This window comes from Pipra filicauda, unplaced genomic scaffold (genome assembly GCF_003945595.2).
Source record: "Pipra filicauda isolate LSUMZ 115617 unplaced genomic scaffold, ASM394559v2 scaffold1426_size13868_pilon, whole genome shotgun sequence".
NCBI lineage: Eukaryota > Metazoa > Chordata > Aves > Passeriformes > Pipridae > Pipra > Pipra filicauda.
This window is the reverse complement of record NW_024103903.1, coordinates 944-13,866: the sequence shown is the minus strand read 5'-3', so window position 1 is coordinate 13,866 and position 12,923 is coordinate 944. Positions and strand designations below refer to the sequence as shown.

The window sequence follows — 12,923 nt, the reverse complement described above, 5'->3', positions numbered from 1 at the left end:
TCCCACCGGGACCAACCCCAGGATTAACCCCCCCATTCCCTGGGAATTCCCAAGACTCCTCCCAAGGATTAACCCTCCGGAATTCCCAATATTCCTTCCGGGACCAACCCCAGGATCAACCCCCCCATTCCCCAGGAATTCCTCCTGGAATTCCCAAAATTCCCTCCATTAACCCCCCCATTCCCTGGGAATTCCCAAGACTCCTCCCAGGGATTAACCCCCTGGAATTCCCAGAATTCCCACCGGGACCAACCCCCAGGATCAACCCCCCCATTCCTTGGGAATTCCCAAGACTCCTCCCAGGGATTAACCCCCTGGAATTCCCAAAATTCCCACCGGGACCAACCCCAGGATTAACCCCCCCATTCCTCAGGAATTCTTCCTAGAATTCCTGAAATTCCCACCGGGACCAACCCCAGGATCAACCCCCCCATTCCTTGGGAATTCCCTCTGGAATTAACCTCCCTCTCCCCCTGGAATTCCCAAAATTCCCTCCATCAACCCCCCCATTCCCTGGGAATTCCCAACACTCCTCCCAGGGATTAACCCCCCGGAATTCCCGATATTCCGGGCGATCCTCCCCCAATTCCCCCCCCCGCTTTTTCCCCCCCCCCCCCTTCTCCCCCCAAAAAATTCCCAGCCTTCCCATGGAATCCCAGTGCGACTATTCCATGTATTTCCCGGCCGTGCCCTTCCCGCCCCGGGAATTCCTGGCGGGAGAATCCGGAGGGTACCGGGCCCTCCCCCGCCGGAACCACCTTTACCTGGGAGAGACCGTCCGCTTCCTGCTGGTGCTCCGCTGCCGCCCCGGGAATTCCGGGAATGCCGGGAACGCCGGGAATTCCGGGAACGCCGGGAATTCCGGGAATTCCGGGAACAACCCCCCTCGCACCCCCTGGGCCGAACTGGCCACCTCTTTGTCCGCCTTGGCCACGGTGGCTCCCGGAGGATCCGGAGCCGGGGATTCCTCGGGAATTCCTCGGGATGGGGACGGAGCCGGGAATGACGACGGGGAGAACCCGGAGAATCCCGCGGTTTTCCGGGAATGCCGAGCCCTCCTGACCCACAGCAAAGGACCCCCCGGCTGTCCCGGGGCCGGGGTGGGTGACGGGGGGAATGTCGGGAATGTCGGGAATGTCGGGATTGGAATACTGGGAATGGAGGTGGGAACGAGGAGTCGGTGGTTTTTTGGGAATTCCGAGTGTTCCCGGTGGAAAATTTGGGATTCTTGGGGTGTCCCGGGGCTGGGATGGGTGGTAGAGGGAACACTGGGAATACTGGGAATATTGGGAATGTTGGGATAGAGGGGATACTGGGAATATTGGGAATGGTGGGAATGTCGGGATAGGGATGGAGGTGGGAACAGGGAGCCACTGGTTTTTTGGGAATTCCGAGTGTTCCCGGTGGAAAATTTGGGATTCTTGGGGTGTCCCGGGGCTGGGATGGGGATAGAGGGGATACTGGGAATCCTGGGAATACCAGGAATACCGGGATAGGGATGGAACCGGGAATGGGGAGACGGAACCGGGAGCGGGGAGGTGTCGGAGCCGCCGGTTTTCCGGGAATTCCGGGCGTTCCCGATGGAAAAATCTGGGATCCCTGGGCTGGGGTGGGGGATAATTGAAACACTGGGAATCCTGGGAATGCCGGGAACGTTGGGCTGGGGCTGGATCCCGGTTTTTCCCTGCCCAGATCCCGGTGGAGGATCCGATCGTGGCCACGGACGAGGTGATTTTCCCGCTCACCGTTTCCCTGGATAAGCTCCCGCCCGGCACCGGCAAAGCCAAGGTGGCCACGGGGGGACCAGTTTGGGGACAGTTTGGGGACAATTTGGGGACTTTGGGAATGGGAGGAGTCCTTGGGAAGGGGAGGAATCCTTGGGGACAATTTGGGGACCTTGGGAGTGGGAGGAGTCCTTGGGAAGGGGAGGAATCCTTGGGAATGGGAGGAGTCCTTGGGGACAATTTTTGGGGACCTTGGGGACAATCTGGGGATTTTGGGAATGGGAAGAGTCCTTGGGAATGGGAGGAGACCTTGGGAATGATGGGAGGAATCCTTGGGAAGGGGAGGAATCCTTGGGAATGGGAGGAGTCCTTGGGGACAGTTTTTGGGGACTTTAGGGATGATTTGGGGACTTTGGGAATAGGAGGAGTCCTTGGGAATGGGAGGAGTCCTTGGGGACAATTTTTGGGACCTTGGGGACAATTTGAGGACCTTGGGGACAATTTGGGACCTTGGGGACAATTCGGGGACTTTGGGAATGGGAGGAATCCTTGGGAATGGGAGGAGTCCTTGGGGACAATTTTTGGGGACTTTGGGAATGGGAGGAATCCTTGGGAACGATGGGAGGAATCCTTGGGGACAATTTTTGGGGACCTTGGGGACGATTTGGGGACTTTGGGAATAGGAGGAGTCCTTGGGAATGGGAGGACACCTTGGGGACAATTTTTGGGACCTTGGGGACAATTTGGGGACCTTGGGGACAATTTGGGGACTTTGGGAATGGGAGGAATCCTTGGGAAGGGGAGGAGTCCTTGGGGACAATATTTGGGACCTTGGGGACTATTCGGGGACGTTGGGAATGGGAGGAATCCTTGGGAAGGGGAGGAATCCTTGGGGACAATTTTTGGGACTTTGGGGACAATTTGGGGACCTTGGGAATGGGAGGAATCCTTGGGAAGGGGACGAGTCCTTGGGGACAATTTTTGGGACCTTGGGGACAATTTGGGGACCTTGGGAATGGGAGGAATCCTTGGGAACGATGGGAGGAATCCTTGGGGACAATTTTTGGGGACCTTGGGAATGGGAGGAGTCCTTGGGGACAATTTTTGGGGACCTTGGGGACAACGTGGGGACTTTGGGGACGATTTGGGGACAATTTGGGGACAATTTGGGGATCTTGGGTATGGGAAGAGACCTCGGGACAAGGAGGAGACCTTGGGGACAACCAGGGGACAATTTGGGGACAACCAAGGGACGATGTGGGGACCTTGGGGACAATTTGGGGACCTTGGGGACACTGGGGGGGTCCTGGCAGTTGTCCCTTGATGTGTCCCTTGTCCCCAGACAACGGTGACAGCGTGACAGTGTGACAGTGTCCCCTGACCTGTCCCCTGACCTGTTCCTTGTCCCCAGATGGTGGTGACAGTGTGACAATGTCCCCTGAGGTGTCCCCTGAGGTGTCCCATGACCTGTCTCTTGTCCCCAGACGATGGTGACACTGTGACAATGTCCCCTGAGGTGTCCCCTGACCTGTCCCCTTGTCCCTTGTCCCCAGACGATGGTGACAGTGTGGCAGCAGGACTGAGGTGTCCCCCTGTCCCCTCAGGTGTCCCCTGAGGTGTCCCCTGACCTGTCCCTTGTCCCCAGACGATGGTGACAGTGTGGCAGAGGGACTGAGGTGTCCCCCTGTCCCCTCAGGTGTCCCCTGAGGTGTCCCCTGACCTGTCCCTTGTCCCCAGACGGTGGTGACAGTGTGGCAGAGGGACTGAGGTGTCCCCCTGTCCCCTCAGGTGTCCCCTGAGGTGTCCCCTTGTCCCTTGACCTGTCCCTTGTCCCCAGACGGTGGTGACAGTGTGGCAGAGGGACTGAGGTGTCCCCCTGTCCCCTGAGGTGTCCCCTGAGGTGTCCCCTGACCTGTCCCTTGTCCCCAGACGATGGTGACAGTGTCCCTTGTCCCCTGAGGTGTCCCCCTGTTCCCTGCCATGTCCCCTGACCTGTCCCTTGTCCCCAGACAATGGTGACACTGTGACAATGTCCCCTGAGGTGTCCCCTGACCTGTCTCTTGTCCCCAGATGGTGGTGACAGTGTGGCAGCAGGACTGAGGTGTCCCCCTGTCCCCTCAGATGTCCCCTGAGGTGTCCCCTGAGGTGTCCCCTGACCTGTCCCTTGTCCCCAGATGATGGTGACAGTGTGGCAGCAGGACTGAGGTGTCCCCTTGTCCCCTGACGTGTCCCTTGTCCCCAGATCGTGGTGACAGTGTGGCAGAGGGACGTGGAGCTGCAGGAGGGGGGGGTTACCTGTGGCTCTCAGGTGTCCCCTGAGGTGTCCCCCTGTCCCCTGAGGTGTCCCCTGACGTGTCCCCTTGTCCCCTGACGTGTCCCCTTGTCCCCTGACGTGTCCCTTGTCCCCAGATCGTGGTGACAGTGTGGCAGAGGGATGTGGAGCTGCAGGAGGGGGGGGTTACCTGTGGCTCTCAGGTGTCCCCTGAGGTGTCCCCCTGTCCCCTGAGGTGTCCCCTGACGTGTCCCCTTGTCCCCTGACGTGTCCCCTTGTCCCCTGACGTGTCCCTTGTCCCCAGATGGTGGTGACAGTGTGGCAGAGGGACGTGGAGCCTCCGGAGCTGCAGGAGGGAGGGGGGTTACCTGTGACTCTCAGGTGTCCCCTAAGGTGTCCCCCTGTCCCCTGAGGTGTCCCCTGACGTGTCCCCTTGTCCCTTGACCTGTCCCTTGTCCCCAGATCGTGGTGACAGTGTGGCAGAGGGATGTGGAGCTGCAGGAGGGGGGGGGTTACCTGTGGCTCTCAGGTGTCCCCTGAGGTGTCCCCTGAGGTGTCCCCTGTCCCCAGCTGATGGTGACAGTGTCCCTTGTCCCCAGATCGTGGTGACAGTGTGACAATGTCCCCTGAGGTGTCCCCTGAGGTGTCCCTTGTCCCCAGATCGTGGTGACAGTGTGGCAGAGGGACGTGGAGCCTCCGGAGCTGCAGGAGGGGGGGGGTTACCTGTGGCTCTCAGGTGTCCCCTGAGGTGTCCCCCTGTCCCCTGCCATGTCCCCTGACGTGTCCCTTGTCCCCAGATCGTGGTGACAGTGTGGCAGAGGGACGTGGAGCCTCCGGAGCTGCAGGAGGGGGGGGGTTACCTGCGGCTGCTCCAGGGCCGCGCCCCCGCCCAGGTGTTCCGGCAGCACCGCGGGGCCTTCAAGGCGCAGGGTGGGCACTTTGTCCCCTAAAAAAACGTCCCCAAAACCGTCCCCTGAGGTGTCTCCGGGGTTGTCCCCTGAGTGCCACCCCCTTGTCCCCGCAGTGAGCACCCTCCTGACCGTGCTGCCACCGCCCAGGGTCCGCTGTCGGCAGGTGACGGTGTCCGGGAAGTACCTGACGGTGCTCAAAGGTGAGGGGGGACATTTGGGGACATCTGGGGATGTTTGGGGACATTTGGGGACACAGGGGAGGTGGGAGGGATGGAGGTGACATGGGAGGGACAGGGGGACATGGGAGGGACAGAGGGACATGGAGGGGACAGGGGGAGAGGAAGGGGTGAGGTGTCACCAGGTGACGGTGTCCGGGAAGGACCTGACGGTGCTCAAAGGTGAGAGGGGGACATTTGGGGACATCTGGGGATGTTTGGGGACATCTGGGGATGTTTGGGGACATTTGGGGACATGGGAGGGACAGGAGGATGTGAAGAGACAAGGGAGGGACAGAGGGACATGGAGGGGACAGGGGAGAGGAAGGGGTGAGGTGTCACCAGGTGACGGTGTCTGGGAAGGACCTGACGGTGCTCAAAGGTGAGGGGGGGACATTTGGGGATGTTTGGGGACATCTGGGGACATGGGAGGATGTTTGGGGACATTTGGGGACACAGAGGAGGTGGGAGGGATGGAGGTGACATGGGAGGGACAGGGGAGAGGAAGGGGTGAGGTGTCACCAGGTGACGGTGTCCAGGAAGGACCTGACGGCGCTCAAAGGTGAGAGGGGGACATTTGGGGACGTTTGGGGACATCTGGGGATGTTTGGGGACATTTGGGGACATGGGGGAGGTGGGAGGGACAGGAGGATGTGAAGAGACAAGGGAGGGACAGAGGGACATGGAGGGGACAGGGGGAGAGGAAGGGGTGAGGTGTCGGCAGGTGACGGTGTCCGGGAAGGACCTGACGGTGCTCAAAGGTGAGGGGGGGACATTTGGGGACATCTGGGGATGTTTGGGGACATTTGGGGACACAGGGGAGGTGGGAGGGACAGGAGGATGTGAAGGGACAGGGGGACATTTGGGGACAGGAGGGGGTGAGGTGTCAGCAGGTGACGGTGTCCGGGAAGGACCTGACGGTGCTCAAAGGTGAGAGGGGGAATTTGGGGATGTTTGGGGACATCTGGGGACATTTGGGGACATGGGCGGGGCAGAGGGACATGGGGGGACAAGGAGGGAACATTCCCAATGTCCCCAAATGCTCCCAAATGTCCTCAATCTCCCCCAATGTCCCCAAATCCCCTAAAATGTCCCCAATGTCCCCAATGTCCCCAAATATCCCCAATCCCCCCAAATGTCCCCAATCCCCCCAAATGTCCCCAATCCCCCCCAATCCCTCCAATCCCCCCAATCCCCCCGATGTCCCCAAATGTCCCCTGGTGTCCCCAAATGTGCCCTGGTGTCCCCAGTGCTGAATGGGAGCTCCCAGGAGGAGATTTCCCTGTGGGACGTGCAGATCCTGCCCCGATATCCCCCAATCCCAACGTCCCCAACACCCCCAATCCCCCCAATCCCCCCGATGTCCCCAATGTCCCCAAATGTCCCCTGGTGTCCCCAAATGTCCCCTGGTGTCCCCAGTGCTGAATGGGAGCTCCCAGGAGGAGATTTCCCTGTGGGACGTGCAGATCCTGACCCGACATCCCCCAATCCCAACGTCCCTAATCCCCCAATGTCCCCAATCCCCCCGATGTCCCCAATGTCCCAAATGTCCCCAAATGTCCCCTGGTGTCCCCAAATGTGCCCTGGTGTCCCCAGTGCTGAATGGGAGCTCCCAGGAGGAGATTTCCCTGTGGGACGTGCAGATCCTGCCCCGACATCCCCCAATCCCAACGTCCCCAACACCCCCAATCCCCCCGATGTCCCCGATGTCCCCAATGTCCCCAAATGTCCCCTGGTGTCCCCAAATGTCCCCTGGTGTCCCCAAATGTCCCCTGGTGTCCCCAGTGCTCCCTGGGTGCTCCCAGGAGGAGATTTCCCTGTGGGACGTGCAGATCCTGCCCCGACATCCCCCAATCCCAACGTCCCCAACACCCCCAATGTCCCCAATCCCCCTGATGTCCCCAATGTCCCCCGATGTCCCCCGATGTCCCCAAATGTCCCCAAATGTGCCCTGGTGTCCCCAAATGTGCCCTGGTGTCCCCAGTGCTGAATGGGAGCTCCCAGGAGGAGATTTCCCTGTGGGACGTGCAGATCCTGCCCAATTTCAACGCCAGTTACCTGCCCGTGATGCCCGACGGCTCCGTCCTGCTCGTCGACGACGTCTGGTGAGGGGACACCAACCCCACCACCCCCCTCCTGGGGACATTTGGGGACAATCAGGGGTGGCAGGGGGCCCAGGGGGCCTTGGGGACAGTGTGGGGACATCGGGGACAGTGTGGGGACGTTGGGGATGTGGGGGGAGCTTGGGGACAGTGTGGGGACATCAGGGGTGGGAGGGGACCAAGAGGACCTTGGGGACAGTCTGGGGACCTTGGGGACAATGGGGGGGACCTTGGGGATGGCAGGGGACCAAGGGGACCTTGGGGACAGTGTGGTGACATCAGGGGTGGGAGGGGACCTTGGGGACCTTGGGGACAACATGGGGACCTTGGGGAGAGTGTGGTGACCTTGGGGACAGTGTGGGGACATCAGGGGTGGGAGGGGACCTTGGGGACCTTGGGGACAGTGTGGTGACATCAGGGGTGGGAGGGGACCTTGGGGACAGTGTGGAGACTTTGGGGACAGTGTGGGGACCTTGGGGACAGTGTGGGGACATCAGGGGTGGGAGGGGACCTTGGGGACCTTGGGGACAATGGGGGGGACCTTGGGGATGGCAGGGGATCTTGGGGACAGTGTGGGGACATCAGGGGTGGGAGGGGACCTTGGGAATGTCTGGGGGGACCTTGGGGACAGTGTGGGGACCTTGGGGACAGTGTGGGGACATCAAGGGTGGGAGGGGACCTTGGGGACAGTCTGGGGACCTTGGGGACAGTCTGGAGACCTTGGGGACAGTGTGGGGACATCGGGGTGGGAGGGGACCTTGGGGACAGTGTGGAGACCTTGGGGACAACATGGGGACCTTGGGGACAATGAGGGGACCTTGGGGACAGTCTGGAGACCTTGGGGACAACGTGGGCACCTTGGGGACAGTGTGGAGACCTCGGGGTGTCCCCGAGGTGTCCCTGAGGTGCCCCCCTGCCCCCCGACAGCCACCACTCCAGGGAGGTGCCCGTGGGCACCTTGGGGACAGTGTGGGGACATCAGGGATGGGAGGGGACCTTGGGGACAGTGTGGTGACCTCGGGGTGTCCCCGAGGTGTCCCTGAGGTGCCCCCCTGCCCCCCGACAGCCACCACTCCAGGGAGGTGCCCGTGGGCACCTTGGGGACAGTGTGGGGACATCAGGGATGGGAGGGGACCTTGGGGACAGTGTGGTGACCTCGGGGTGTCCCCGAGGTGTCCCCGAGGTGTCCCTGAGGTGCCCCCCTGCCCCCTGACAGCCACCACTCCGGGGAGGTGCCCGTGGGCGCGTTCTGCCGCGTGTCCGGGGCGGGCGCGGGCTGTCCCTGTGCCCTCAGTGCCCTGGAGGAGCACAACTTCCTCTTCCAGCTCCAGGCCCCCGAGAGGCCCCCCGAGGACGCCAAGGAGGTGAGGGGACGCTCGGGGACACCGGGGGTGGCCTTGGGGACACCGGGGGTGGCCTTGGGGACAATTGTCAGGGGTCAAAGGCCTCGTCCGAGGGGCTTCGTCCGGTCCTGGGGACGCCAAGACCCCCCCCCTGGTTGGGGTGTCCTTGGGGTTGGGGACACTCAGGGTGGCTTTGGGGACACTTGGGGACACCGGGGTGGCCTTGGGGACACCGGGGGTGGCCTTGGGGACAATTGTCAGGGGTCAAAGGCCTCGTCCGAGGGGCTTCGTCCGGTCCTGGTGACACCAAAACTCCCCTGGTTGGGGTGTCCTTGGGGTTGGGGACACTCAGGGTGGCTTTGGGGACACTCAGGGTGGCCTTGGGGACACTGAGAGGACCTTGGGGACACCGGGGTGGCCTTGGGGACAACCATCAGGGGCCACCACCCTCAGCCAGGGGTCCTGGGGACACCAAGACCCCCCCCCTGGTTGGGGTGTCCTCGGGGTTGGGGACACTCAGGGAGGGTTTGGGGACACTTGGTGACACCGGGGTGGCTTTGGGGACACTTGGGGACCCCGGGGTGGCCTTGGGGACCCTGGGGGTGTCACCTGTGTCCCCTGTGTCCCCTGCCCAGGGCCTGGAGGTGCCCTTGGTGGCCGTGGTGCAGTGGTCGACGCCGAAGCTGCCCTTCACCAGCAGCATCTACACCCACTACAGGTGAGTGGCCCCAGATGTCCCCAAATGTCCCCAAACGTCCCCAAACGTCCCCAAGTGTCCCCAGGGCCACCTCTGAGCCGTGGCACCGCTGTCACCTCCCTGGCACGTCCTCGTCATGTCATTGTCACCTCGTCACCACCTCCTCAGGTCTTTGTGTGGCTCCTCTGGGGCTCCCCGGTGGTGCCACCACGGTGCCACCACGATGTCCCTGCTGTCCCCACGGTGTCCCCACGGTGTCCCCACGATGTCCCCAGACCCTCCTGGCTGCCCAGAGCCACCCCTGGAGGTGCCACCACACCACTGTCCCCATGTCACCCCCTCCTCAGGTCATTGTGTAGCTCCTCTGGGGCTCCCCGGTGGTGCCACCACGATGCCACCACGATGTCCCCAATGTCCCCACGATGTCCCCAATGTCCCCAGACCCTCCTGGCTGCCCAGAGCCACCCCATGAGGTGCCACCATGTCACTGTCCCATCACTGTCCCCATGTCACCACCTTTACCAGCTCCCCTGCGGCTCCCCGGTGGTGCCACCACGATGTCCCCGTGATGCCACCACGATGTCCCCGATGTCCCCAGACCCTCCAGGCTGCCCAGAGCCACCCCTGGAGGTGCCACCACGTCACTGTCCCCATGTCACCCCCTCCTCAGGTCTTTGTGTGGCTCCTCTGGGGCTCCCCGGTGGTGCCACCACGATGCCACCACGATGTCCCTGTGATGCCACCACGATGTCCCCAATGTCCCCACGATGTCCCCAATGTCCCCAGACCCTCCTGGCTGCCCAGAGCCACCCCTGGAGGTGCCACCACGTCACTGTCCCATCACTGTCCCCATGTCACCACCTTTACCAGCTCCCCCGGGGCTCCCCGGTGGTGCCGCCACGATGCCACCACGATGTCCCCAATGTCCCCACGATGTCCCCAACGCCCCCGCTGTCCCCCCCAGGCTGCCCAGAGCCACCCCTGGAGGTGCCACCATGTCACTGTCCCCATGTCACCCCCTCCCCAGGTCTTTGTGTAGCTCCCCTGGGGCTCCCCGGTGGTGCCACCACAATGTCCCTGTGATGTCCCCAATGTCCCCACGATGTCCCCAACGCCCCCGCTGTCCCCCCCAGGCTGCCCAGCATCCGGCTGGAGCGCCCCCGTTTCGTGATGACGGCCACGTGCGAGTCGCCGGTGCCGGCGCGGCGCCGCTTCACCGTCACCTACACCCTGCGCAACGAGCTGCAGGACTTCCTGGCCGTCAGGCTCGTCTGGACACCCGACACTGGTGGGGACATTTGGGGACACTGGGGGGGTTGGGGACATCCAGGGACATCAGGGGAGTTGGGGATGTTGGGGACATTGGGGACTTCCTGGCCGTCAGGCTCGTCTGGACACCCGAGACTGGTGGGGACATTTGGGGACATCGGGGACATCCAGGGACATTGGGGGGATTGGGGACATGGGGGGATTGGGACATCCAGGGACATTGGGGGGATTGGGGACATCGGGGGGATTGGGGACATCCAGGGACATTGGGGGAGTTGGGGATGTTGGGGACATTGGGGACTTCCTGGTTGTCGGGCTCGTCTGGACACCTGACACTGGTGGGGACATCGGGGGGATTGGGGACATTGGGGACATCCAGGGACATTGGGGGGATTGGGGACATCCAGGGATATTGGGGGGATTGGGGACATCCAGGGATATTGGGGGGATTGGGGACATTGGGGGGTTTGGGGACATTGGGGGGGATTGGGGACATTGGGGGGTTTGGGGACATTGGGGGGGATTGGGGACGTTGGGGGTGTTGGGGGGAATTGGGGACATTTGGAGACGTTGGGGGGGATTGGGGACGTTGGGGGGGTTGGGGGGGATTGGGGACATCCAGGGACATCAGGGGAGTTGGGGATGTTGGGGACATTGGGGACTTCCTGACCGTCGGGCTCGTCTGGACACCCGACACGGGTGGGGACGTTGGGGGACATCGGGGACATCCAGGGACATTGGGGGGATTGGGGACATTTGGGGGGATTGGGGACATCCAGGGACATTGGGGGGATTGGGGACATTGGGGACATCCAGGGACATTGGGGGGATTGGGGACATTTGGGGGGATTGGGGACATCCAGGGACATTGGGGGTGTTGGGGACATCCAGGGACATTGGGGGGGTTGGGGACATCCAGGGACATTGGGGGGATTGGGGACATTGGGGACATCCAGGGACATTGGGGGGATTGGGGACATTTGGGGGGATTGGGGACATCCAGGGACATTGGGGGGGTTGGGGACATCCAGGGACATTGGGGGGGTTGGAGGGGATTGGGGACATTGGGGGGAATGGGGACATTTGGGGGGGTTGGGGACATTTGGGGACGTTGGAGGGAATTGGGGACATTTGCGGGGATTGGGGACATTTGGGGACATTTCAGGGGATTGGGGATGTTGGGGGTGTTGGGGACATTTGGGGGACATTGGGGGGATTGGGGGGATTGGGGACATTGGGGGGATTGGGGACATTTGGGGACATTGGGGACATTGGGGGTGTTGGGGGGGATTGGGGACATTTGGGGGGATTGGGGGCATTTGGGGGAATTGGGGACATTTGGGGGGATTGGGAACATTTGGGGGAATTGGGGACATTGGAGGGATTGGGAACATTTGGGGGAATTGGGGACATTGGGGGGATTGGGGACATTGGGGGGGATTGGGGACATTTGGGGGGATTGGGGACATTTGGGGGGATTGGGGACATTGGGGGGATTGGGGACATTTGGGGGGATTGGGGACATTGGGGGGGATTGGGGGCATTTGGGGGGATTGGGGACATTTGGGGACAGGGACAGGGACATGTGGGGGGATCCCATTCCCACAATTCCCACATTCATTCCCACATTAATTCCCACATTCCTATAATTAATTCCCACATTAATTCCCAAAATTCCCAGGAAAAGCCCCGTCCCTTCCCGGCTCCCTGGACTCCATCGTGTGGGGACAGGGACAGGGACACGGGGGAGAAATCTCATTCCCACCACTCCCACATTAATTCCCACAATTCCCCCGATTCCTGCATTCCCATAATTCCCAAATTTCCCCCCTAAATTCCCAGGAAAGGCCCCGTCCCTGCCCGGCTCCCTGGACTCCATCGTGTGCCACACCCCCCTCACCAACCTGGGATACTCCCGGAAAGGCAGCGCCAGGACCATCCGGGTGGCATTCCAGGCGCTCCGGGAGGGGCTCTTCGAGGTGACACCAGTGTTCCCAGTGTTCCCAGTACCCCCAGTGTCCCCATTCCCAGTCCCAGTGTCCTCCCAGTACCCCCCAGTGTTCCCAGTACCCCCCAGTGTCCCCATTCCAGGCGCTCCGGGAGGGGCTCTTCGAGGTGACACCAGTGTTCCCAGTGTTCCCAGTACCCCCAGTGTCCTCCCAGTACCCCCCAGTGTCCTCCCAGTACCCCCCAGTGTTCCCAGTACCCCCAGTGTCCTCCCAGTACCCCCCAGTGTCCTCCCAGTACCCCCCAGTGTTCCCAGTACCCCCAGTGTCCTCCCAGTACCCCCCAGTGTCCCCATTCCCAGTTCCCAGTGTCCCCATCCAGGCGCTCTTTCGGGAGGGGCTCTTCGAGGTGAAACCAGTGTTCCCAGTTGTCCCCAGACCCCG

At 62.0% G+C, this 12,923-nt stretch overlaps 1 protein-coding gene across 1 annotated transcript; it reads left to right on the top strand.

The window, feature by feature from the left end:
- Positions 1–6: 6 nt before the first annotated feature.
- Positions 7–12,539, top strand: TRAPPC14 (trafficking protein particle complex 14; the record flags this gene model as incomplete). The annotated part of the gene is made up of 9 exons (XM_039378647.1): positions 7–1,100; positions 1,693–1,788; positions 4,794–4,926; positions 5,021–5,107; positions 7,107–7,227; positions 8,441–8,588; positions 9,203–9,285; positions 10,398–10,552; positions 12,376–12,539. Coding segments are annotated over exons 1-9 (1,440 nt in total), but the record flags the coding sequence as incomplete, so codon positions are not given.
- Positions 12,540–12,923: the final 384 nt, after the last annotated feature.